Source organism: Haematobia irritans, chromosome 5, assembly GCF_050003625.1.
Source record: "Haematobia irritans isolate KBUSLIRL chromosome 5, ASM5000362v1, whole genome shotgun sequence".
In the NCBI taxonomy this organism is placed as follows: domain Eukaryota; kingdom Metazoa; phylum Arthropoda; class Insecta; order Diptera; family Muscidae; genus Haematobia; species Haematobia irritans.
The window spans coordinates 171111100-171138928 of record NC_134401.1 but is presented as its reverse complement, the minus strand read 5'-3'; the positions used below and the strand labels follow the sequence as shown (position 1 = coordinate 171138928).

At 32.5% G+C, this 27829-nt stretch overlaps 4 protein-coding genes across 13 annotated transcripts in view; 1 reads left to right on the top strand and 3 right to left on the bottom strand.

Annotated features, from left to right (window-relative positions):
* Positions 1-123: 123 nt before the first annotated feature.
* On the bottom strand, positions 124-3527 carry Balat (Beta-alanine transporter). Of its 2 annotated transcripts, none has more exons than XM_075313838.1 (4): positions 3330-3527; positions 2950-3256; positions 1304-1562; positions 124-1245 (listed from the first exon to the last, which is right to left on the bottom strand). In XM_075313838.1, the coding sequence occupies exons 1-4, from the start codon at positions 3440-3442 to the stop codon at positions 161-163; spliced, it is 1764 nt and encodes a 587-aa protein (XP_075169953.1). In that variant the 5' UTR covers positions 3443-3527; the 3' UTR covers positions 124-160. The 2 variants fall into 2 exon arrangements, with proteins under 2 accessions (XP_075169953.1, XP_075169954.1); XM_075313839.1 differs by having other exon boundaries at positions 2950-3261; positions 3330-3468.
* A 1766-nt stretch (positions 3528-5293) lies between these two features.
* Positions 5294-7103, top strand: LOC142241951 (uncharacterized). Its single transcript, XM_075313840.1, has 2 exons — positions 5294-5863; positions 5922-7103. Exons 1-2 carry the CDS (start codon positions 5616-5618, stop codon positions 6973-6975), a joined length of 1302 nt encoding a protein of 433 aa, XP_075169955.1. The 5' UTR covers positions 5294-5615; the 3' UTR covers positions 6976-7103.
* p47 (NSFL1 cofactor p47) lies at positions 7096-8857 on the bottom strand. The gene is made up of 6 exons (XM_075313841.1): positions 8617-8857; positions 8420-8559; positions 7938-8360; positions 7746-7877; positions 7469-7681; positions 7096-7407 (listed from the first exon to the last, which is right to left on the bottom strand). Exons 1-6 carry the CDS (start codon positions 8716-8718, stop codon positions 7275-7277), a joined length of 1143 nt encoding a protein of 380 aa, XP_075169956.1. The 5' UTR covers positions 8719-8857; the 3' UTR covers positions 7096-7274.
* A 2802-nt stretch (positions 8858-11659) lies between these two features.
* Positions 11660-27829, bottom strand: part of Aldh-III (Aldehyde dehydrogenase type III) — a 72681-nt gene continuing 56511 nt past the window's right edge. For 5 of the 9 annotated variants that reach the window (XM_075313829.1, XM_075313837.1, XM_075313834.1 and 2 more), the window contains 7 exons: positions 25669-26071; positions 25201-25595; positions 23553-23750; positions 18496-18611; positions 12697-12832; positions 12479-12629; positions 11904-12406 (listed from right to left, as the gene is read on the bottom strand). In XM_075313829.1, the coding sequence (XP_075169944.1) occupies positions 12386-12406; positions 12479-12629; positions 12697-12832; positions 18496-18611; positions 23553-23750; positions 25201-25595; positions 25669-26071 (1420 nt within the window). In that variant the 3' untranslated portion in view covers positions 11904-12385. Of the gene's footprint in view, positions 12407-12478; positions 12630-12696; positions 12833-18140; positions 18257-18495; positions 18612-18895; positions 19012-23552; positions 23751-25200; positions 25596-25668; positions 26072-27829 lie in introns of all 9 variants that reach the window. The other 4 variants (XM_075313832.1, XM_075313833.1, XM_075313831.1 and 1 more) reach the window with 4 other exon arrangements.

Sequence of the window (27829 nt, the reverse complement as noted above, 5' to 3'; positions counted from 1 at the left end):
AACTTATAAAAATACTCTACCCTTCCACTTCTCAATTGGTATAATAAACGAGTCGAACTAGCTAAAATTTCGCCAGTAGATGAAATTACTAAGTACTTACCCAACCACCCACTTTCTTGACAGTTTTACTTATTTACTTTACTTTATTTTCCAATTACTCTTAATTTCTACGAATTGTTATCTCAGATTTACATATACTACAAACCATGTGAGGACGTGAATTATTGCAATTAGCCGTATTATTTGCACATCTACTGACATTACTTTTTGGATGGTTCTCTTCACAGCAGTTAGATAGGAAACTAAGAGGGATATTTTCACTTTCTTCTATTGTTTGTGGTAAGTTTTTACCGCGTGTCTCAGGTAGAAATAGACTAAGGACTCCACCGCCAATCAACAGGCCACCCATAATAATTAAAGGTAGTACAAGCATTTGTTGTCCCATGTGATTTATAATTGGAATAACTATGGGACCGATCATTGCGATTACCGAACTAAAACTCATGCCCAAACCTCTAACGACGGTTGGATATATTTCCGAGGCTAGCAATGGCAGAACAACAAATGCCGAAGAAATACCCATTTTACCAACACAATATAAAATCAACATAATATCAGTATCATCACTATATACCGAGGTGCTAACACAAGCTATTCCACCCATTAACATGGATATACATAATATAGAGCGCCGGCCACAATAACTTAGTCCGGGCCAAAGTAGAACATATGTAGGAAGCTCCACCACCCCGGCCAAAAAGAAATTCCAAATTTCATCTCCCCCAAGGGCAGGAGCATAATAGCTTAAACCAACATAAACACTGGTGTTGGCAAACCATATTAAGGTAATTATCATGGTTTTGCGGAACATGTTTTTAGTCCTAAATAAATCTAAGATACCATGGGATGTTGCCGACTCATTGGGTCCTTGAGCACTACGAAATCGTTGTTCCACCAAATTGACAAAATTCGGAACGACACGTATTCCATTAACTCGAGCCATTACTTTTAATATCTTTGCGGCTTTCCGAGGTTGATTAACAGCCATTAACCATCGTGGAGATTCGGGTAAAACGAAATAGCAAGAAAACAAAAGCAACAATGGTAATGAGACGGCCAATGTCAAATATCTCCAATCACGAACAACATATACAACACCGGCTAGTAAAACCAATCCACATGAGTAAGCTATATTGGACACAATGGTACAGAAAACCCGTTTCTCAGGTCCAACCATTTCAATGGCTGAAAACAAAGGTTCAATTAAAAATACATGGAGAATTGAAATAGAATCGAAACTTGCCTAAAACGTAGGGGCTTGCTAGAATGGCTGGAACTGTGAGACCGACGATGAATCTGAATGCAATCCAAACTTCAAAATTCCACGCAAAAGCACTCGCAGCACATGCCACTATTTCCAGCATCAGATAGGCATAAAAGCTGGGTCGTCTGCCCCAGCCGTCTTGTAAGTAGCCAAATATGTAATTACCCAATAGACCACCAACACCAAAAATTACCAGGGCAAATGTTACTAAATAGCTTCTGTCGCACACTAAATTCCACTGGAATAAAAATAAAAAATCTCTTGTAGTATGTTCACATATTTCATAAATATGTTCACATATTTCATAAATTTTCTCCATAGACATATTTGAGTATTTCGCCATTATAAAGCCTCTCTATAGGATGTGCCGAACATTGAGTGGGAAAATGTTTTAAAATGAAAACAAAACGAATTGATCTTGTGGTAGCTCTAGAATTGCCTTGTGTAATTAGGTTCAATCACAGACACAGAAACACCAAATTTTAAATAGTGGATACACCCGCCATTAAATACTACTAAATTTAAGTGGCGCAATAGTTAACAGGTATAAGAAACCTAAGAAAAAATATTTTGTTGTTTCTTATATGCGTTTAAAGTTAAAGAATGGTACTTTTACTATCATTCTAGTATGCGTTTTTTCTTATATGAGATTTACTCGTGTCCGTTAGCTATTGTACCAAAAATTTTAGATTTTTTACTGTTTGGTAGATTGGTAGAATTCTTGATGTTTTAGTAGGTTTTCCAATGTATTCCTCTCCAAAATAAAAAATTTTAACAAAATTTTCTATAAAAATAAAATTTTGGCAAAATTTTCTATAAAAATAAAATTTTGGCAAAATTTTCTATAAAAATAAAATGTTAACAAAATTTTCTATGTAAATAAAATTTCTACAAAATTTTCCATGGAAATACAATTTCGACAAAATTTTCTATTGAAATAAAATTTTGACAAATTTTTCTATTGAAATAAAATTTTGACAAAATTTTCTATTGAAATAAAATTTTGATAAAATTTTCTATAGAAGTAAAATTCTGACAAAATTTTCTTTAGAAATAAAATTTTAACAAAATTTTCTACAGAAGATTTTTTTGTTTGTTATGTTTTTGGTAGAATTTTCTCCAAATTTTGGTAGATTATTTTTGGCTCGACTCCACTTGTTAATAGACTATTAGAGTTCATCATCAAAGAAAACTATGTTGAAGTCAGCATGAACTTAAGGATTATCACATCAGTTTCTTCTCCAAGCTGCTACAACAACATATTGAAATAGGTTTCGTCTGGGATTGCGTAATAATTGCTATTGGTTCAGCAAGTAAACAACATCACAGCACAAGCCTAACATACAACTTTAGCACATATACAGTTCCAGTAGAACATTTTTATGGATTCATATAAACAGGCTACATATCCCTTTACATTACCACAAGCAAAGACAATAGGTTTCGTCTGGGATTGCGTAATAATTGCTATTGCTTCAGCAAGTAAACAACATCACAGCACAAGCCTAACATACAACTTTAGCACATATACAGTTCCAGTAGAACATTTTTATGGATTCATATAAACAGGCTACATATCCCTTTATATTACCACAAGCAAAGACATTTGGAATTGTTATTCTCACCTCCGTTACAACGGTTGCTGGATACTGTGATCTGTCGAAATGCCATCCATATTGACAAGATGTTAAACGCGATCCTTTAGGATTTCCAATATGCCACACCTTATCTCGTTGTAATTCCAAAGGTGTTCTATACTCCAAATAGCGTACTATGTCCGAGTAATTTCTTACATACATGTTACATTGAGCATAACTCTGATCTTTAATGGGAATACTCAGATTCATTACTAACTCTGTGTAGTCTGCAACCCATGGCTCCAATTCGGGTGTGCGACACCAATGTTGTGGAGTTGCTGCAATAAACAATTGACTAAACTATGTAGGTTTTATTAATTCATCCTTTTGCGACAAAATTCAATTCATTTTCAAATTGCCAATCTCACCTGTAGGCGTGAAAGGCGCAAGGCAGAGCTGCGGGAAGGAGAACAGCACAAATGATAATTTTCTGATATAAGCCAAAGGATCCAACCTCCATAAGTACTTTATCGAAATCCATTTTTCTTCGACAAAAATTCACCAATCTAAAGCACCACACAGCAAAAAACCAACTAAATTCAATTTCATTTGATTGGGATGCTGCTGGTGGGCAGTTGAAAAATTCAATTTAATTTGAAGATTTTGCTAATTGAAAACAGCAAAGGAAACTTTATGCTGCTATTGCTTGGTAGTAGACAAAAATGTGTGCCTTGACTTTGATTTGCTTACAAAATTTAAATTGTTCATAATTGTATTAGTGGTACAAGTGTTTAATTAATTGCCTACCTACCACCGAATCTGAAGGTCTTCACCATGGGAGAGCACACAGTCGTCATGGGACACAATGAATATGATTATAGAAAACACAGAGACGAATGTTTGTAACGGCAAATTATATTCTTTAAAACCAATCGCCCGTTCATTGTAAAAGTGCTCAGTTGTCCCAACTACATACCGAGTGTCGAGCTTGTGTGCGGAAAATTCTAAAGAAAATGCAAAATATTCTCAAAAATGGAATTTATTATTAGATGAGGACTTTAATACATCCAACAGACGTTAATAATCCTTGATGCAATAGCGAGTTGTAAACCAGAGTCTAAGGAATTGTAGCCACGTCAACCCTTCCTAAGAGGTTAAGAAGCAAGAAGAAACAAATATACCAGCTATTAAGATTGACCATAAATGTGTTAAACTTGTTACTATTGTGTGGCTAAGGATATTCAGCTTAGACCTCACCGGCTAACCCCGTCGCCTTTCAGGAGTGGTCCCATCCCAAATCCCCTAGTCCTAGGGATACATCAATTAAGTAGATTGCACAAAAAACATTATTAGAAACACATTCCATTTAGTGGAAAGTTCACCCAGACCTCCAGCCGCCCGTCCTACCATGATCACCGGAGTTCTTCCAAAGTGACCCCACATAAAAAATGCAACTAAATGATCTCCATGAATGTTTGTGGATGAGCTGCCGCCTCATAATTCATATAGACATTTCCGAGAACGACATGTGTGTGTGGATGAGCTGACGCCATATAAGCTATCCACAGAAACACATCAGTCCACAACAAAAAATATATTAATGTTTGTGTATGAACCGCCCCCATATAGGCCATCTACAGAAATACCACATGAGAAATTATACGGTTCTGGTAGCTCCACCTGGTACTGGAGTTTCTATACGAACGCTCGATAGCACTCCCTAGCTCCTCCAGCAACCATCGTAGAACAGGAGCTGGAGATTAAATGTGGCCCAGTGGCCGCCACTCAGGCGTTAAGGTTGATTAGATTAGGTATATTTTCTTACTATTGTGTTAACCTTTGGTACTTAATCATTTTAAGTAACTTCTTAGAAATATTAAGGCATCCAAATTTTTATCAGATAAACGCGATCTTGTCATATTGTTGACGGACATTTTATATTGTTGACGGACATTTTGCTTATTATTTTATGTGGCAAGAATTCCAATTCACATGAACTCATTGTTCAAAGGAGGACCTTATCGTTTACTACGATTTTTGATGAAATTGCGCTTTTTGTAGTAACCTCATGTATAATAAATTCTTACTCAAGGAGTACCATAAATGTTTATTAACTCAATTTGTCGGGTATGAAATCTAAGGGCCGTTTGCACTGAATGGAGACTCCAATTTATTAATAAATAATGCTAAAAAGTCCCAAATTTAACCAATTGGAATTAGTTTTTCGGGATCCCGAAAATGCCAGCATTCAAAATAGAAGATCCCGGGATTCGGGATTAATTCCGTCCCGAAAATCCCGGGATTTCGGGACGGTATTTATCCCGGGTGATAGCCCTAGTATGGATATAAGAATGTGAGAAACAAAGAGATAAACAGGCATAAATACATACATGTAACATAAGGACAAGAATAATGATAATTCAAAGAAAACAACTGGCGAATTATTAGGGCTTGTAATATATAATTCAAGTTCTATTCTGGGTTCCTAACAATATTCATATTTGTATAATCGCTGATTAACGGACGTATTCTTTTTGAATCTCTCATATACCAATTACGAATTACCAACATATGATGCGTAACGAACACATTACTATACGGATGTAGCAATCAACCCACCAGCCCATCAGCCCATCAGCACACAATAAACAAGATACAAGAGATTTTAGATTTTGGCTTGGACCAAAATAAATTGACTTGACCAAACGAATAATATGAGAAAATACCAACAGCTTGCACTGTTATTGATATCATGTATAAGCGTGGGAATACTTTTAATGTATAAATCGGAAAACAACCATTTGAAAGGTGTTCTCCAAGTCATTAATTTCTTCTCAAGAAACGATGCGGCGATAATGAAAAGAATTGAAACCAATTCCTCGATATATTTAAGGGATTTTACGTATCCACTTGCGGTTTGGCAATCTATAGGCAATAATTTCCATGCATATTCAGCGTATTGGTAAGAGTACATCTTGTTTTGGAATACAAGGCAACAAACTAAATGCTTTATTTTATAGGAGGAGAAATGAGCTCGTTTCTGGAGGTGATGCCATAGCCATTGTGGTTGGACGGAAAGGTGCTGTTTTAAATTTCAAATGTTCATTTAATTTCAAAGGTAGTGCCACTTCCTCTAATATCCAAGGCAAGTTCCGTTTTCAACGTGTCGATAAGGATGGTGAGGATGATAATTCAGAATTTACCCGCTATTACTTCTATTGCAAAGTAACTCGAGATTTTGGTACTCCTGATACTGTGACTTTCAATGAGATACCGGCGACAAAGTATGGCGGCCAATCCCTTAAATTACGAATGCTCAAAATCATGGACAAGGGAATGCAAAAGATGGCCATACATCCTTTGACGATTTGTCTTAATTTGTACAGCAAGGAATTCTTTAATATGACTTCGTTGGAAAGACAGCCTCATGAACTTTTGGAATTTTTCATACATCATTATATTTTGGGAGTAGAAGATTTTATAGCTTATAGTGCCGACGATATGCCGTTCACAATACATCCGTTTTTGGGCCGCTTTAATATACGAGTACACTCCATGCCTTTCAATTTTCCCTTCTCTGCAAGCAATTCTACAGACAGAATCCGAAAAATAGCTGAAATGGATTGTATATTGCGAAACATAAACAGAGCGTCCCACTCAATTCTTTTGGATGCAAATGAGTTCTTCTATCCGAATACAAACTTAGATGATGAGAAATCTTTATTGCATTCTCTGAGAAGCTATGAGAATGGAGTTAATCAATTTGAGTTGACCACATATGCCATTTGTAAAGACCAACGTCACAAGTATTTAATAGAGAATACTTTGTATGATCCAGAACTAAGGTCTTCACATGAAGTTTGTTTGTACAGACCTCAGGATAATGTGTTGCCCATAAATTCGGAGGAGACCAGTCGTCATACTTCTCTTCCAGTGTCCAAGGCTCTTGTACATCGATACGTGAATTGTCTTCATGTCGGTAAAGACGGATTACATGATTGGCGGAATTCACTCCGCGATGATTTTATGCAACATCTACAGAGACTGAAGGAAGAAATGCAGCTTTTAATTTAATTTTGTATTAGTGTTTTTAGTAAAGAGATTAGTCTTCCCACTACCATATTTTGTATTAACATAAGTTTTTGTGTTTTTAGTTATAGAAGCTATCCTGGCATTGTCACAATAAAAGTGGACTTTTACGATTTTGTAAGCATTTTTTATTATAGAATTTAACAAAAGAAAATAAAACTAGACGACTGGTATGCATAAACTAATTTTCATATATAAAAATCTTTTGAGATGGAATTGGTGTTCCGCGAAATTCCTTTCCTACAAAAATATTTGGATGGTATTTCGAACAGAGAGTTCAATATTTATTTTAGCCTCTGCATTAGTGCCGCATTTTTCAAGCCGGCTGAATCTATAGTTGCGGTCATATCGGTAAGCTCTCTTGTGGGGAAAGAGGAGACAAGAATGAAATTACGACTGGCATACTGCGGACGAACCCTGTAAGATAGCAAATAAAAATATTGGCTTACTGCAAATGAATTCATTGGGTATTTCTTACATTTGTATGTAGTCTTGTATGTCGGCTACGGTGTGTGTTAGATTGAATTGAGCCGCCAAACGAGTTCCATCTGCTAATCGAACTTGGATTGTTGTGACTGGAGCCGAGGTGTCAACATTAAGTTTATTTTTTGCCGCTTCGTCAATGGATTTAGCATCTGTGCTTGAGGTTGAGGCGGCAACTGCAACTTCTTCTGTTATATTTGGAGTTGGACTGCCAAATTTCCGAATGATATTATCTATACAAATTGATTTTTTATTTCCAAACTATAGATTACCTTCCCAAAGAATGGCCCGCTCCCTTAAATGTCTTCACCGTTGTTGGCTTCTTCTTATAATCTTCATGTCGGTGATCTTCTACATCAACATTTACCATCCACCCCATTTCCAATAACTCATTTGGTATTTCCCTAAATACACATTATAATTAAAACCAGGTTTTCATTGAATACCGTATTCATTCTACTTGCCCTCTCATAACGGTTTCCAAAAATTCCTTATTTTGAGGGTCATCATACAAACGCAATTCACCGTCGTCAATAGAAAACCCTTGACTCCATAGTTTTAATACCACGACTGGCTTTGTTTTGTTTTCCCCTTCTTTATTGGATGGAGTAACAACTGAGTGATCATTATCGGTCATACCCAAACGAATTCCCTGGCCCCAAGTAACGCCAGAAGATGTGCTAGGTGTGGGACTATTTTCCATGTTGGCACTACTTTCTTGGGCCATGCGGAACATGTCTGTTAACTGCTCACGGAAATTTTTCCGTTTTGGAGGACCAAGTACTTGTTGGCCGGAACGGTCAGAGCCACCGGCATAAAAGGCTTGACCTTCCTCATCGTCATTATTTCCACTGTTACGCTTAGACATGTCACCCAAGGTGGCAAACCTGGAAGGAAATATTCTAAAAATAATTCCATACTTAAATACATACAATTTTTCCTTTACCTTGGCGGCTTTGTGCTTTGTTTTCCAAAGGATTCACTCTTTGAGGACCCGCCTGCTCCAGATTTGGATGCTTCTGGAGTCTCCGAGTTATTTTCAGCATCGCCTTCTCCTTGGTTACCCAAAAAGTTTGACAGAGCATCCTATACAAAAATACATTATTAAGGCAAAACAAAGTGACTTATTGTGTTCCCACGTACCTCCAAAACATAATTGCTGCTGGACAAATAAAACCGAGCAACATTTTCGTCACATCCGCTTATTTCAATAAACTGGGCAATCAATTCGTCGTTGTCGGCCATTCTACTCCGTTTTTTTTTAATAAACTTAGTGTCCCCGAGAGAAATTTTTTGGATCTATTAAATTTTCGGACACCGCAATTACAATGATTTCACAAAAATTAAATCCGATAGCCAATGAATGCAATTTTGTCAGGGGTCGAGAATGTGCTATTTTTGCAAAACATCTGAGTCGATTAGTAAATGCGCATTGTCGTATCGCAACGGCACCATACGCTTCTAAATGAAAGCGTTAACAGGTGTTTGAATATTTAATATTAATAAATGAAATTGTTAGTGTTGGCCACTGGTCAAATAATTCTTCCTCGGAAGTTCCGGACAATGGAAAAAAATGAAATTGTACGCAATCAATACTTTAATACTATTCTATCAGGTTCTGATAAGATTTAATAAATCGTCGACATATTTACAATTTTTATTTATGGCATTACCGGATAAACTTATATATAGTCTGAACGGCGCATTAGCCGACTGCCGTCAAGGTAGTGTTTACAATCTATCGCTAACCATACATACCACACGTGGCTGGCTAATTGTCACTAATTTTCTGAAAAGTATATTACCCTATTGCGTTACGTTATTCTAATAATTAAAATCGATTTCGCTTATTCAGTTTATTTTAAACCGTTGAAAGTGAATTTACAGAAAATGATAGTCCTGAGGTAAGCGAGCTTTTATCAATACTACATTAAATATAAAGAAGAAACTATTCTTACATTGAAGCCATTTGTATTTTCTTTGGAGTTGGAGAGGATTCTCCATAAATTTCTCTATAAGTTCTTTATGTGTGCTAAATATACAATAGTTTTAGTGGATACTTATTTTAATGTTACCCTATATTATGTTTTTGTGGAGACATTGATCCCCTCCGTGCCATTCAAAGAACATTTCGGGAAGTGGATCAACCCCAGTTCTGATCAAAATGTATGGAAGGGACTGGTCTCTTTAACATGTGTTTGTCATTGACGGGGTCAATGTATTCTTTAGTAAACGTTTTGGACTTACTCCAAAGGACAAGTTCTGAGACAATTTAGTACGACTATCTTATAGAGAGATTCTCATGAACCAATCTGGGACAAACTGTGGCTATTGTACCAAGTCTGTGATAGGTCCGTTAGTGGCAATTCACCATATTTTGGGTTATGACACCACCCAGTAATGTAAGGTTTAGCTATTCATGGCTCTTTCTAAGTCCATTAAGCTGACATGTCATAGAGTTGTATATGCTTAATGATTTTAACATTAATAAACTTTTCCTTAAGATCCCAAACTTGGAAATGAACCAAACCCCAACTTTTGCTATGACATTATAATCAGTATAACATTCAATTCTTAAAAGCTCCACCCAAGGCATATTGAGGAAGATAGTTTCAGTACTACAGAAACAACAATGTCCGCCGCCATTTGCCAATTTAATTGTCAGTCGAATTGAAACTTTATTCAACAAGTGGGAAATTTAAAATAGAGAAAATTTGGAAATCTATCGATGTATGCTTCGAAATACATACCCTGTAGGAAGACTGGTGTTTAGTGTCTCAAAGTCACCACTTTTGTCAACTGTTATGGTGTTATTCTTACACCGAAAGAAATTTGTTAGTAGGGACAGCAGAAAAGTCTGCTAAAACAGCAGAAAGTCTGCTGAAAAAGGGACAGCAGTCACTGTTTGCGAAATAGCAAAAATTTCCTGCTATTTTTGAAGCTCGATTACACTAAAAGATATTTTATTTTGGCTAAAACAAATAAAAATGTCAACTTAGGAGCTATCCTAACATAATTAAAACAATATTTTATGAATATCTATAGTATTTGACCAAAAATCTGAATATTTATCGAATTGAGGCATAACAGCAAACAAAATGTTTGCTGATCGTATTTAGGAGCTTGTAGGTATATTACAGTGCAAAAATATACCAAAACTACTTTTGGTTCTTAGATATGCTTTGGGGAAAAATTTATAACCTAAAAATTTTATAAATTGTTGTTCACTTGGCCCTGAAGTACAAAAATATAACAGCAGACATCGACTGCTGTTTTTAGCAGACTTTTTTTTATGAGTGTACGAACTGCCACACATTTCCTCCTACATATATGAATGAGGAAATATGTGGCAGTTCGAATAATTGAAGTAATTCTTACCATAAATTTTGAGGACCATTTATTTCGATACTTTTCTGTAATAAATTTAAAGCAAAATAAATGTTCCTAATTTTTTTTATAAATAAACTTATTTTGAATTTTTATTTGTTACAACGTTCTCCTAAGGAGTGAAAGCTACAATGTGTGCCCATTGGTAAGATACCTCAAAAAGAGAAACAATTAATTCGTGTAGATGGGAATATTAATTCAATGATATAATAGTTTGAAGAAATACTGCATGGTATTTTGGTAAAACCCCTTTAGCTACGCCTATGTCATTAAGCAAATACGGACAATCAAAGTTCTGCTCAGTCCGGTCTTAGTCAAAATTTGAAACAAGGTCGTTTTTTTTGAGTCAGAGACAATCCTATTTTCTTTTGGTATCAATGATAACTCGAACCAAAGGAGCCACTTAATTATTTAATTTGCTTATATGTATATATTATTATAATTTGTTGGGCCCCCCCTTTCTTTAGACTTTACTTACCAGGTTTTTTGTTAATACAACGAGACAACATTTGAATAAAAAATATTTTTATTATATTTAAAAAATGACAACAATTTTTGTTTGTAAAACATATGTTTTCGAAAATATACCCAAAATAATTTAGCTGTTTTACAAAATTCTTATTACACTAAACAGTCCATAGAGAAAGTGTCTTGATACTTTATTTTCTTTTCTGCATCTTAGTATGTAAATTCGGCAATATTGTTGTTTTTTACGCCTGCTGAAATAAAGTTATCCTTAAAGTATATTGTCTAATGCATTTTTCTTTTGTTTTTTTTCCAAATATCAAACTCTTCAATATTTAATATTTTCATCTACTTTATTTTGTTCAAAGAAAATACTATTTCATATGTTTTACAATAATAGTAAAAAATAGTAATAATAATTAAAAAAAATATACATACAAAACATATATATGAAGAAAACAAAACCTCGAAATAAATCAACAAATAATTAAATAATAATGATAATAATTTACAAAAGCAGTTAATAGTTCTTTTTTGAAACCAGTTCCATTAACCTCTAAGAATTTATGTAACAAAACTTCGTATAGTATGATTTTTATTTGTTATCATTCTGTAAGAAATAGAAATAAATTTATAGGATCAGAATTAAAAACAATATGGAGGCACTACAAAATTACATCGATGAAGCAGTTGACAAAAATACTATGTTATATTTTTTGATGCCAAAAAAAAGGACCGCCGGGGGATATAATGCAGTAATAATAACAATAAGGAAATTTCTGTTTTGTATCTAATATAGTTTTAATATAGTAATAAGAATAATAATAATACCCAAACATGCCAAGTACTAAATAGGTATATGCAAGATAGAGAGAAAGTTATTTTGTGTGTGTTTGTTTTGCCCCCAGGCGTATTTATTTATGATCTTTATGGGGTTTAGGAAAAGCCGCTTCCACTAGACACAGATAAACTGTTGCAGACTTTCAGTCTAAGGTGTTGTTGATGGTGGTGGTGGTATTTAGCATTTTATTTTTTTATTTTTGGTGCAGTTTGATGTTTCTTAACGCGACAACAGTTTGCCCTTTAATGTTTGCCAAAGTGAATGATTTGTCATGAATTTTGCATGAATGCTACTTAGACGCAGTCTATTTACCTGCATATAGTGATTTAGGAGGAATGTTAATCCAACGCCCAAACCAAAGACGAAAACATGTGTCAAATACAGATTTGGTAGGGGGCGACGCTTGCGCAACAAGAAACTCAAGATGCTGGTTTTATTTTCCGAATAGGGAGGATACCGGCCACTGAAATAGAAAAAGATTCGATGTTTAATTTGTCAATTTGCATCAATATGTGAAGATTACAACTTACGATGATAGCTTTTCGCCCAAAGCTCTAAGATTTTTACCCAAGCAGGATTTCCTATGGACAAAGGTATCGAATGTATATTTACCATGATAACTGCCCATGCCACTGAATCCAACGCCACCGAAGGGCAGTGTGTCAACTAGATAAAATAGAATGGGGAACATATTAAATAAATTGAGGTTTTGCCATAAGAGTAAGCCATAAGATAATAACTGCAAAACAGAGCTATGTATGTACTATATGGATAGGCTTAGAAAAATAGGAAACGCAAATGCACTGTACAATTCTTATATAAAAAAATTGTCATGTCTAATCCAGCAAAAAATATTTTAGCACAAGTGTGGGCCGCATAATACAGAGTATTAGTATTTACATAGATCCATCCATCTGAAAAATACAGTTTTCGAGGTTTGTAAAATAGGTCTCCGTTTCGATGATAAGATTCTCATTCCGGTAAAATGTGTGTATGGCAAGTGACTTCTTTAAGTTTAGAAATAAAATAGATGAGGTTATAGTTGGTAAAACAATTCGACCATATTGACTGTAGTGAGACAAAATGATTCAACCGTAGCATTATCATGGTTAAAGTGCGCCCGTTTTTTCCGATATACGTATGTACAGGTGTCAATTCCTCCATTTATTTGTTTTATTTATATTTATTGTAAAAATAACCAAGTCTTTAGGCCAATATAAGTCTCTGAATAAGTATAATAATTGGAAACCTTGTCTTTTGTGTTTGGGCTTTACCGGGATGGCAATACGAAATTGTTTGTTTGTTGCAACTTTGTTCTCCATGCTTTCGGGGCGACTGAAAAAACTCTTGGTGCGACTACTTCAACGTACACAATATCCAAACGATCTTTGATTGTGCTGTGGGATTTACCATCTAAAAACCAGAAAAGAATCACCGACTTATATTCCTCTTGCCTTTCGAAATTACGGTATTAGCCGGGTACGTGGACTGACAATACGATAGGAATCATCATTTTGCGATACTTATGTTTCTAGCGGTGGGGCTGATTTAGTCGGACATCCCACATTTGTGTCATATTCTAAACTTTGGAATAGGACGTTGATAAGGTTTTTTTTATATTTTGGTAAGGAGTTTTAATTCACAAGATTTAACTTAAAGCACTCTACATAGCTCTATTTCTTATGTACCATACATAAATACAAGAAAATAACAAAGCATACTTTCCGAATTTCAAAATTAAATATTCAATTAAAATTTTTTTTTTTTGAAAGTTCAAAATTGTTATGGAGTCATACACATAGACGTTTGGATAACACAAAATTGTTAAAAAGATCTTTTTATTTTTGTGTTTGAAAAAAAAAAAACAAAATATTTACTTTTTGTATGTGTATAACTCCTTAATCAATATCAAGTATAAATAAAGAATATAAAAACTCGATTATTTAGGAAAAAAATGGAAGAGGATTTTTGCTAGTTATTACTCATATATACAAGCTGTAGTCACGCATAAAATAAGCTTTATTTTATATTGTTAGTAAAAAGCTAATATACATTTTAGTGTTTTTTTGTCATTACATTATTATTTATATGTATTTATTTATATAACGAATCTATTAGTATTTGAAAATGCGATTGTGCCACATTCATTCCATAGAAAATTAGCGAAGCTATATAAATCATAGATAAATTGTTTATTATTTTTTTTTTTTTTTTGATTTTCACTAATCATATGTAAAAATTACTTTTTTTCTATACCAAAAGACTGCAAATTGTAGGAGTTTAGACTGAATACACCTGTCACATTGTTGTAGGTTACCTTAGATTGGGTATGCAAACTTTCTGCTGTTACAGATATCCTTCGACTACAAGACCATTGTGACACTAAAGATCATGAACTTAATTCTATCAATAAATTGTTCTATCTACTCCGTGTAGATTTATCATCATTTTAATGTTTTTGTATGGAAAAAATGAAATTGAAGACTTTGGTGACCAGATCGCATTTGCATGTAGCAGTTATCGAAAGAAATTTCTTATTACATATTTTAAAATAGAATCGTTTAGGACACTGTTACACCATTGATTATAAGGTAATATCATATATTAACCAGGGCTGTCGAGTCGGAGTCTGAAGATTTTGCTGGAGTCGGAGTCGTAAACATTTTGCTCGACTCCAACTCCGGATAAACTAATTTTTGTAAAACACTTCACATTTTTGTAACTAAACAAGTTTTTACGCAGTTTCCATTGCGTTATTCATTAGATCAATGTACGGTAAGACTGTAAATGAAAAGCAACTTCCAATTACGGAGACCATTTTATGTTTCCTAGAATGTTAGACTAGCAGATGGGCTGAATCGATACATTTTAATGCCCACCACCATAACAAGTTAACATATTTGCAATATTTCGAACAATCGATTTTATTTTTTTAATTTTATTTTAAGACCATATTTACCTATATACATATGTCGAATATTAAAAGAATTTTTTTTCAAAAATTTATTTCTATCGAAAGTTTTGTCAAAATTTTATTTCTATAGAAAATTTTGTCAAAATTTTATGTCTATAAAAAATTTTGTAAAAATTTTATGTCTATAGAAAATTTTGCAAAATTTAATTCTATAGAAAGTTTTGTCAAAATTTTATTTCTATAGAAATTGTTTTCAAAATTTTATTTCTATAGAAAATTTTGTCAAAATTTTATTTCTATAGAAAATTTTGTAAAGATTTTTCTTCTATAGAAAATTTTGAAAAAATTTTATTTCTATAAAAAATTTAGTCAAAATTTTATTTCTATAGAAAATTTCGTACAAAATTTATTTCTATAAACAATTTTGTAAAAATTTTATTTCTATAGAAAATTTTGCAAAATTTAATTCTATAGAAAATTTTGTAAAAATTTTATTTCTATAGAAAATTTTGTAAAAATTTTATTTCTACAAAAAATTTTGCAAAATTTAATTCTATAGAAAATTTTGCAAAATTTTATTTCTATATAATTTTTTTCTATAATTTTGTAAAAATTTTATTTCTATAAAAAATTTAGTCAAAATTTTATTTCTATAGAAAATTTTTTAAAAATTTTATTTCTATAAAATTTTTGTAAAAATTTTATTTCTATAGAAAATTTTGCAAAATTTAATTCTATAGAAAATTTTGCAAAATTTAATTCTATAGAAAATTTTGCAAAATTTTATTTCTATATAGAATATTGCAAAATTTTATTTCTATAGAAAATTTTTCAAATTTTTTTTTTTCTATAGAAAGTTTTTTTTTTTTCAAAAAATTATGTCTATATATAATTTTGTCAAAATTTTATTTCTATAAAAAATTTTGTAACAATTTTATTTCTATAGAAAATTTTGCAAAATTTTATTTCTATAAAAAATTTTGTAAACATTTTATTTCTATTGATAATTTTTTCAAAATTTTATTTCTATAGAAAATTTTGTTAAAATTTTATTTCTATAGAAAATTTTGTCAAAATTTTATTTCTATGGATATTTTGGTCAAAATTTTATTTCTACAGAAAATTGTCTCAAAATTTTATTTCTATAGCAAATTTTCTCAAAATTTGAAGTATTTTAGATTTTATCGAAATGTAGATCTAAATACAAAGTTGTGCAGAGTATATTATAGTCGGCCCGTCCAACTTCAGACTTTCTTTATTTGTTTTTTAGTAAAATTGTGTTTCGTCCCATAACGTTAGATTTAAATTTGAAGTACTTAGATTTTGTACAAGTGTATACAATTTTGTCTAAATCGGTTCAGGTTCATGCATATGGCAATATAAACCTTGATATAGCTCGCATTTACGGTACTCCCTACAACACACAAAAATTTTTTTCACGAAATTAATTGATCCAATTAATTTTTTAATTGAAATGTCTTCAATCACAGAAATGATAGTATCAATTAAAAAATTAATTGACAGTCAATTAAATAATTAATTGATCCAATTAAAAAATTAATTGATACTAAAGGGTGATTTGTTAAGAGCTTGATAACTTTTTTTTTAAAAAAAACGCATAAAATTTGCAAAATCTCATCGGTTCTTTATTTGAAACGTTAGATTGGTCCATGACATTTACTTTTTGAAGATAATTTCATTTAAATGTTGACCGCGGCTGCGTCTTAGGTGGTCCATTCGGAAAGTCCAATTTTGGGCAACTTTTTCGAGCATTTCGGCCGGAATAGCCCGAATTTCTTCGGAAATGTTGTCTTCCAAAGCTGGAATAGTTGCTGGCTTATTTCTGTAGACTTTAGACTTGACGTAGCCCCACAAAAAATAGTCTAAAGGCGTCAAATCGCATGATCTTGGTGGCCAACTTACCGGTCCATTTCTTGAGATGAATTGTTCTCCGAAGTTTTCCCTCAAAATGGCCATAGAATCGCGAGCTGTGTGGCATGTAGCGCCATCTTGTTGAAACCACATGTCAACCAAGTTCAGTTCTTCCATTTTTGGCAACAAAAAGTTTGTTAGCATCGAACGATAGCGATCGCCATTCACCGTAACGTTGCGTCCAACAGCATCTTTGAAAAAATACGGTCCAATGATTCCACCAGCGTACAAACCACACCAAACAGTGCATTTTTCGGGATGCATGGGCAGTTCTTGAACGGCTTCTGGTTGCTCTTCACTCCAAATGCGGCAATTTTGCTTATTTACGTAGCCATTTAACCAGAAATGAGCCTCATCACTGAACAAAATTTGTCGATAAAAAAGCGGATTTTCTGCCAACTTTTCTAGGGCCCATTCACTGAAAATTCGACGTTGTGGCAGATCGTAAGTCTATTCATGATGAAATGTCAAAGCATACTGAGCATCTTCCTCTTTGACACCATGTCTGAAATCCCACGTGATCTGTCAAATACTAATGCATGAAAATCCTAACCTCAAAAGAATCACCCTTTATTAATTTGTGTGATTGATTTTTATTTCAATTAAAAAATTTGTTGATTCAATTAAATTTTTAATTGAATATTTTTTAAAACTCAATTAAGATTTTAATTGGAAAAATGTTCGTGAAATTTTTTTCTGTGAATAGAACTAAAAATTAGTGGTATTAAAATGAGATTTAGTTATGTTACCCGGAGTCGAGGCTAATGAAAAATACTGGAGTCGGAGTCGAGCAAAATTCGCTCGACTCCACAGCCCTAATATTAACCATATCATTATGGTAATACCATATAATCAATGCTATACCAATGAAAGTACAACCTAAATATGTTTGCATTGTATTATAAAGTTTGGTAAAATATGAAATATAAAAGTTTGGTAATTATATCCAATTTGTTTAGAATTATAACCTTTTCATTATTTAGAGGCAATGTTTTACGATGGTATCCATTTTTACTTTTTGGAGACAACTAATTGCTATTCTTTAGTTTGTTTATCGATAGAATCATCATTATGTCTGGATTCTAAAAAGTTTTTTTTTGTGTGTGACAACAATATTTATTTTCATACCTGAAAATTGACTTAAAATGTCGTTACTGCAAAAACCTCCACTAGATGTGTGGGTTTTAAACAATTCAATTGTTTTCTTCGATTTACTCAAAACGTACAAAGCCAAAGGTTTCTCTCTATAGTATATAATTTATCAGTTAGTTACAAAGAAATTAAAAAGTTAATTAAAATGTAAAGATCACAAACAATATAGGATATTTGTGATATAGATTTTAAATAAAATGGGGTTTATAATGAACGCGTTTGCTTCTCTGCAAATACATATATATCTAACATTAAATTTACATTATACTATATAAGTTTAAGTGCATGCAGTTTATAGAAGAAGAACTATTTGACCATTTATTAAAAATACCTGAGATATGCATTATGGTATCGTTACTGCAAAATCCACCACTGGTAGTATGATCTTTAAATTGTTTTACCGTTTTGTTTGATTTGGAGAAGACATAAATCGCTAACGGCTTTTCCCTGATTAAAAGTAAAAATATCAAAGAGGAAAAACATGAGGACATTCTACAAATACAGGACAGGGATAACTAATTCAAACCACACCTTATAAAATTAAAAAAAAACAAAAGCAATTAAGTGAGTCTACTTATGTTATGTACAACTAAATACTATTTGGATGATAGAAAATTGTGATAACTATTTTACCAAAAAAATATCTAAACCAAGAACCTCCTCCACCAGATACCAGACATTAGCGATAACAAAGCCATATTTGTTCTGTATTTGCTGATCAAGATTCTTACCAGTGTAATGCATGATTGTGTCATTAAGTAACATGCCTCCGGATCGTGTACTGTTTATGAATAAATTTTGTATGTCTGGTTCCGTAGTGAAAATGTACATCGCCAGCGGACTTTCTCTAATCATTTTGTTTTTTATTTTTTTTTTATTTTTGATTTTGTGTGTGTTTGTGTAAGGACGATGAGTAAACATTTATGACAAGGAGCAACGATGAGAAAATGTTCAGGAGGACAATCAACATTGTTTGTTTTTTTTTAGGTTTGGATAAATGAGAAATATAAAAATGGAAAAAAAAAACACAAAATGTACTAAAATTTCAAAATAAAAACACTAAAAAATATAATAATAAAATAAAAGACGACAATTGAAATGATAAGGTGTCATAATGAAACATATTTATGCAAGTGTATAGAGAACATATATTTTAAGCCTATTTAGTATGTCAAAAATCACTTTATATACAAAGTTAAAGATGGATGGATATATGTTTGGAAAAATTTTAAAAAAATTTGGAAATTAGAAACTAAACAAATTTAGCACAAAATTCGAATTTAGTAAAATTCAATGCTTCCTTTTTAGTTTATGTAACTTAAGAAAAAAAAAATTAAAGTGAACGAAACTTCCTCATATTGGGGAAATATTGACTAAACAATAATAATTTCCATAAACTTTAATAAAGTTTAATTGGCTTTATTGAAAAAGCCTTGTGAAAAGACACAAAAAATGATCCCTATTTAATTTAGTTGCACCTTAAGTATATTTGCCATTTTGTGATTGCCAATTTTTTTATAGGAGCAATGTATATACAGTCGACTCTCGTTAATTTGACACTCGCACTGAAAAAACAAGTAAGAAATCTTATGATTAATTTTAGAAAATTTTGAATAGTTTTAGAAATTTTTAACTAAACAATATTAAAGGGTGATACGGTCAAAATTTGGTCAATATAAACTTGACGTATTTCTTTCAATTTTGCATTTAAACAACATGAACACCCCTCATTTTGAAGGTGTGTGTGTGTGTAGAATGTTGCTCCTATTTTGATTTTGGAATTCACTCTTCAGTTGTCAAAATGCCGTCCAAGCAAGAAGAGCAGCGTATCAAAATTTTGCTCGCGCATCGCGAAAATCCGAGCTACTCGCACGCAAAGCTGGCAAAATCGCTAAAAGTTGCCAAATCAACCGTTACAAATGTAATTAAAGTGTTTGGGGAACGTTTGTCGACAGCCAGGAAGTCTGGATCGGGGGGAAATCGAAAACCGGAAGCCGCTGAGACGACAATGAGAGTTGCCGGTAGTTTCAAGCGAAACCCTAAACTCTCTCTCCGAGATGCCGCAAATAAGCTGGGTGTATGGTCTACAACCGTGCATCGAGCCAAAAAACGAGCCGGACTATCGACTTACAAGAAGCTAGTGACTCCAAATCGCGATGATGAACAAAATACGATCCCGGAGGCTGGACAAGACAAGAACCCTCCCAACACGCCAGAGCTCCGCCCAATTGAGAAATACTGGGCTATTGCGAAGCGGAACCTAAAGAGGACCAAAAAAACTGCTTAGGACGAGCAGCAGTTCAAGGCAAACTGGCTTTCTGCGGCGAAGAAGGTGGACAAGGTGGCTGTACAAAATCTGATGACAGGTGTTAAGCGTGAGGCCCGGCAATGCGAATTTGGAAAAGCGAAAGCCTAACTGAATATTTTTCCTGAATTTTATACTAATTGAACTTAAAAAAGAAATTTAATTTGATTTTTTAAATAAACGATTTCACCGATTTACACGCGTTTTCCCTTGACCAAATTTTGACCGTATCACCCTTTACAAGCGCTGGCATCACACCGATATCACAAAAATAAGTAAATATTTTTCGACAAATTCAAGAAAATTTATTAGACAAAAATAATAATTTTCTTCACTTTTTAAAGAAAATTTTGTAGTTTGAAAAAATTGGAATTCACAATTGCAAGAATGTCTTGAGTGACATACAAAGTTCATGATGGACGCTTTTGTAGTAAAATTTACAAATGTGAAGAAATAATGAACTATTTTATCAGAAATACGAATTTAGTAAATCTCTATGCTTATTTTGTGTATAACTTTTTCCCGTGTTTTAGTTCATTTAACTAACGTTCGGAAAAAATTATTAAAGTAAATGAAACTTTCTCCAAATATAATAATTTCATGAACTAAAATATAGTTAAAATGACTTTAGTGAAATAGTGAGTTTGCTATTTTTTTGAGTGCGTTAATTTGAATCTCTTGAATATTTGAAGTTTTTTAAAAAACTTTTTAAAAAACTCGATAAATTTAAAAAAAAAAAAAACAGTACGAGTTTGACACTTTGATAATTTGAAGCCGTAGGAATGACATCTTTCTCGCCAACATTCTATAATTTAATTTCTGTTATTTTACTCTCTCTCTATTTTGAAGTCGGTGATTCTTCGGCATTATGCAAAACTTTAAAACTCTCTATCACAAAGAAATTGTTTCTCTTGTGTTGGATAGCATTAAAATAATGAAAAGGTGAACATAGTTGTTTTAGCCGCTGTAACGATGCTCGATAAGGCCTGGAAAAATGTCAACCCTAAGACTCTTAAAAACTGTTTCAAAAAGTGCGGATTTAGACAAACAGATAATGAGCCATAGTTATCAGAACTATCAATATTTTCGAGTACGGACCCTGGGTGGGGAATTCTATCTAACTGTGGATATTTAACTTTTGAGGATTTTGTTCAAGTTGATACTGACATCTGTGTTTATGGAGTTCTTACTGATGCTGAACTTTTAGATTTTGGACAAAAACAAGGAGGAAAATGAAGAAGACCAACCGCTGAATCCAGTCACATTGAGCGAGGCAAGGAAATCTATTAATAACCTACGCTCCTAAGCCCTTAGAACTGACACAAGTGACTAATTCTATTCAGCACTCATAACAATAGAAAATTCATTAGATAATGATAGATCGCTAACTCAGAAGAAAATAACACATTTTTTTTTTTCAAAATAATATGAAGTAAAACTAATTTTCCTGACTTATTAATAATCTTGTTTATTTGAACTTAATTTGAACTCTTATTTTTCTGAACCTCTTGGTAATTTGAACTTTTTCTCTTGTCCCTTGAATTTCAAAATAACGAGAGTCGTCTGTATTCTCATTTTCATGTCAATAAAGATGCACATTTATTTCAATGTTTAAAATGATTTCTGACATACTGTATATTTCGACAATATTTAACATTTAATTCCATGATAAACGTTGATGAGATTTAAATGGATCAAATACTATGTGAATTTAATAAAACTAATCTTTAAATGATGCATGTGGATCCTCTAAAATCAATTCATTGATATTGTAACAATTGTTCTATGACTTTTGACAAATGACAATAATAATATTGAATCTACCACTATCTATAATTTTCCATACACTATAAAAGGGAATTAATTAAAATTTATTATGCTCTTAGACAAAATAAAAATGTAAATAAATTTTATAAACTAAAAACAAGGAACTAACTACCAAATTATAATCTTTAAGGGTTTGATTCGAAAACTGGTGAATAGAAGTTTTGAAAATATTTCAATTTATATATACTGAAAATCCCTAATAATCATCATAATCATCGTATTTGTCGTAATGAACTATATAACCTTATAAAAATTGCTGCTTTCATATACCAATAAAAATAAAAGTAGATTTATACCAGTTTAAAATTTTTAATTTCCTAATAAATAAATTCTCAAATATGTTTCTATCAAATTTACTAGTAAATTGCTCATCCTTTATCAAGAGGTACTTACTATGTTTGGTTTTCGTTGCGAAACTCTTCTAAAAACAAATTATAAGTTTATGTATACACAGGAAAAAAAATTTGTTTTCAATTATAAAATTGATTGATCCAAATATGGTTTAATTGCAATTTCTTCAATCACAGAAATTATACTAACGGCCATTTTCACTTAGCTCCGTTAGGCTTTAACTGCCAGTTAATAGAAAGTAAATTCCAAATATCTTCTCCCCGGTTAACTTTAACTGACAGCTATGCCCATAATACGGTTTAAAAGTTCGTTAGTTAACGCAGCGTCATGAAAATGGGAGTAACAATCACAACAACAATTCAAATTTTTTGTTTTAATTTAAATATTAGTTGAATCAATTAATTTTTTAAAATTCATTTAAAATTCTAATTGCTTAAAATTTTGCTTATAGTTTTTCTGTGTAACATCGTAAATTTAGTATGATGAAATTTCATTAAAAAATTGAACTGAATATTGCAATGAATAGTACATTAACTGATTAACGTTTTAAACTTAAATTGTAGATTTGAGCTTTTCACCAGCTCATTTAGAAACAATAAAAAAATTTAGTCCATAGTAAAGAGAAGTCGACGTTTTCACATGATGTCTCTATATGTCTTTTGATATAATGGCCAGATTTTTTTTATATAAGTGATAATTGTTTTAAACAAAGTTCTTCTTCTGAGCGAAAACCTCACATAGTACCCCGACATTCAGCCTAAATTTGTTTTCCATAACCCTATAAAATTTTCTAATATCCTGTTTTGGTATCCTAGATTTTTTTTTAACAAAAATAATTTTTAATTTTTCGTTAAATGAAGATGATATTCAGTGCTTGAATTTCGATTAAAGAACATTTGTTTTACCTGGCATTGATAAATTTAATGGCCTCATATGCACTTTCAACGCTAACAATGGGCAAGATAGGACCAAAAATTTCAGATTGCATCACAGGATCGTCGGGTTTAACATCTACAATAATTGTTGGTTCAATGAAGAGTTCATTGGCATTGGATTTACCACCAATTGCAATAGTGCCATGTTTCATCATGCCCATTAGGCGGCTAAAGAAGAGAGGGAAGATATGGATTAGTTATAGTATATCAATTTTGTTGGAAGCAAGCTAAATATAATTCGATATAATACAGGGAATGCCTAAGTTAAATAAATTTGTTAGTAGTACCAGGAGAAATTTAACTTAAACAACGGAAAAAAGTTGTCTGAAAAAATTCGACTACTAACAGTACTAAATTTATAAGATTTGTATCTTGTTGTACTGAAAATCCAAATCAAATAAATGAAATGAAAATGCCGACACAAACTTATGTTTTAGTTGAATATTCAGATATAAGCTTTTAAGTTGGCAAAACCAGAAGATTACTGTTGCTGAAGTATCAAGCAGAGAACGGCTGCGATCTACCGCGACCGACTAGTGTATTTAGTAAACACCAATATTTGCAATCTGAAAACACCAATTGGTAAAATGAATTTCAACCACCAATATCCAACGCAACCGATGGCAGTCGGTGGTGAGTGTTGGTCTCTTGAAAACAACGTAAACTAACAATCACTCAAATTGGTTACCTCATATATCAGCAGTTTAGTATTCTCTTCTTTGGTACTCTCTCAATTCTTTAAGCTAATTTGTTGAGTGCAATCACACTTAAGTGTATGTATACTATCACACTCGTTTTTTTGTTTACCGAGCATTGCTACGATGCCGATTGGTTTAACACCGCAAAACACTGCAAACGAACATGGGTATATACTGGTGGTGTTTTTTTTTTTTTTTTGCTTAAGAGATCGCACGGTAATTGGTGTCTTATTCACTGCCACCGATATTTTGTGGGTAAGATTGCAATACGAAAAAAAGCCACCGGTTGCAGTTCTCTGGTATCAAGTAGTTTTTAGTCGAATTAGCCACAGAAATTTTGCTGTTTTAGCAATCAAGACTACATTCCCTTTACTCCAGCAGACATAAAACGTATGTGTTTCCATAGTTTATGACTAAATTTTTATTTTAAGAGTAAAACAATAAAAAGTTGTCCTAAAAACAATTTGCTTTACAAATTAAAAAGGCAATAGATTAAAACGTGCAAAAAAAAGGTTGCGAAACCCGGAGAAAACAGTCACCGTTTGATAATACAGCAAATTGTTTTTTTTCTTAACTCGCACACAAAAAAAATATTTTTTTCTTCAATCACGAAATTAATTGAGCCAATTAATTTTTAATTGAAATGTCTTCAATCACATATATGATTGTATCAATCACCAAAGTCAATTAGAAAATTAATTGATACAACTAATTTTTGTTTCAATTGAAAAATTTGTTAAATTAAAATTTTAATTGAATATATTTTAAAACTCAATTAAAATTGTAATTGGAAAAATGTTCGTGATATTCTTTTCTGTGCACTTAGAGTTAAATACTTTTTATTTATACTAACTAAAAAATTTATCTCGAATTATATTTAACGATTAGTATCTTATGAAATCGAATCCTAAGGTACTTACTCAAAATTGGCTTTGTTTATAATACGACTGAGATCGGGACTATCTTTTACATTATCACCATACCATTCTTTGAGAATTTCTTTTGCTTCTTTAATGAATTCAACTTCAGTTTCTTTGGAACATAGCACATAATCGGGAGCAATACAGGTTTGACCACAATTCATCAATTTGCCCCACAAGATACGTTTAACAGCAGTCTTCATTTCTACAGATTTATCAACATAACATGGACTCTTGCCACCCAACTCCAATGTGCAGGGTGTTAGATATTTATTGGCAGCGGCATGGACAATTTGTCCCACGCGTGTCGATCCTGTATAGAAAATGTAATCGAAACGTTGCTTCAGTAATTCAGATGTCTCTTGGGCACCACCACAGATTACGGGATAACATTCCTAAATGAGAACCAAAAAAAAAACAGAGACGAAAATTAGTTGTCCTTTGGGAAAATAGAAATTATAAACTTACATTATCGATATACTTGGGCAGAGTTTCCTGTATGAATTTCGCACAATTAGCAGCCACTTCACTGGGTTTGATTACAACACAATTGCCAGCTGCAATGGCTGAGGCAACGGGTACCAATAAAAGTTGTAATGGATAATTCCATGCTCCGATAACCAAGACCACGCCATATGGATCTTTGTATATTTGGACATCATCTAAGGCATTAACCAATGATTTGGATGGCATTTCAGGTTTGACCCATTCATCAATGTTGTAGAGAATATTTTTGATATCATTCTTCAAAAATTCCGTTTCTGCAACTACACTTTCTTGTTTGGGCCTTCTCAAATCGGCGTCCAAGGCATTGACCATATCATTTTCATGTTCCTCATACATACGCAATAAATTTTCCAATTGTTTCTTTCTGTAAATAAGAAAAGAACATGTGAAGGATTAGGATTTTTCTAAATGGAAATTTTTTTTTCGAATAATTTGGTAGTTACAAAAATCTTTAGGTTAAAGTGGCAGCCCGATTAAGTTTCAGGCTCACTTCGACTATTTTAACGTTGCGCCAAATGTTTGGACTTTTTTTATTCTTATGATACTTTTTGGTCGACTTAGGCAGTCTCTAAATAATCCCGTAGGTACAAATATTGCATATTTTTAGAGATATTGATTTAAACCTAAAATTATGCAAACGTTCAAGTTGGTATTAAAAAAAAAAACAAAGATTTTCTAATTTCGCACTTCTCGAACTTCGTATGGCACTAAAGACATTCTTGCAATTATGAACTCAAATTTTTTCCTATAAACTACAAAATTTTCTTTAACAATTAAAAACAATTAATTATGGCTAATAAATTTTCTTGAATTTAAACTTATTTTTGTGATATTGACGTGGTGTCAGCGTTTGTAGCACCGTTTATTTAAAATTTTGTAAAAATTATCTAGATTTTCTAAAATTAACCAAAATTTTTCTTCCTGTCTTTTTTAGTCTAAGGTATCACTTTGCTGAAATGACAGGAAAAGTGAAGAAAAATGAAAAGTCACATATGTCCATATTTCTAAATTTCGAAAATTCGAAATTTTTTTAAATTTTCGATAGGTTGAAAACCAAACCTTTGTAAAGGTCAAACGTAGGATTTTCAAAATTTACAACATAACATTTCATAACATTTCATTCGCCCGAACCGAAACATGTACAGTCCAGGCGTGTATAGATTTGTATCTGGCGTTTTCTTTTCAATGGCTCTATTAACCATGTTCCTTAATCTATATCTGTCCATAAAGCTCGAATAATAATTGTATAATTAGATATAATGCATTTGGACGTCAATTGCCTGTTTCGGTATCAGGCTAACATGTAATATAATAACATTTTTTAGTTTTAAACAAGTAAGGAAAGTTTAAAGTCGGGCGGGACCGACTATTTTATACCCTGCACCACTTTGTAGATCTAAATTTTCGATACCATATCACATCCGTCAAATGTGTTGGGGGCTATATAAAGGTTTGTCCCAAATACATACATTTAAATATCGCTCGATCTGGACAGAATTCGACATATAAATCTGAAGCAATTTAAAGGAAACTTCGCAAAAGTTTATTTATGATTTATCGCTCGATATATATGTATTAGTAGTTTAGGAAAATTAGAGTCATTTTTACAACTTTTCGACTAAGCAGTGGCGATTTTACAAGGAAAATGTTGGTATTTTGACCATTTTTGTCGAAATCAGAAAAACATATATATGGGAGCTATATCTAACTCTGAACCGATTTCAACCAAATTTGGCACGCATAGCTACAATGCTAATTCTACTCCCTGTGCAAAATTTCAACTAAATCGGAGTAAAAAATTGGCCTCTGGTCATATGAGTGTAAATCGGACGAAAGATATATATGGGAGCTATATCTAAATCTGAACCGATTTCAACCAAATTTGGCACGCATAGCTACAATGCTTATTCTACTCCCTGTGCAAAATTTCAATTAAATCGGAGCAAAAAATTGGCCTCAAACCAAATGAGTGTAAATCCAAAATCAATAGGGTTCTATTCTGTGCCAAAACACATACTTGTGCCAAATTTGAAGTCGATTGGACTAAAACTGCGACCTAGACTTTGATTACACGGACAGACGGACATGGCTATATCGACTCAGGAGCCCACCCTGAGCATTT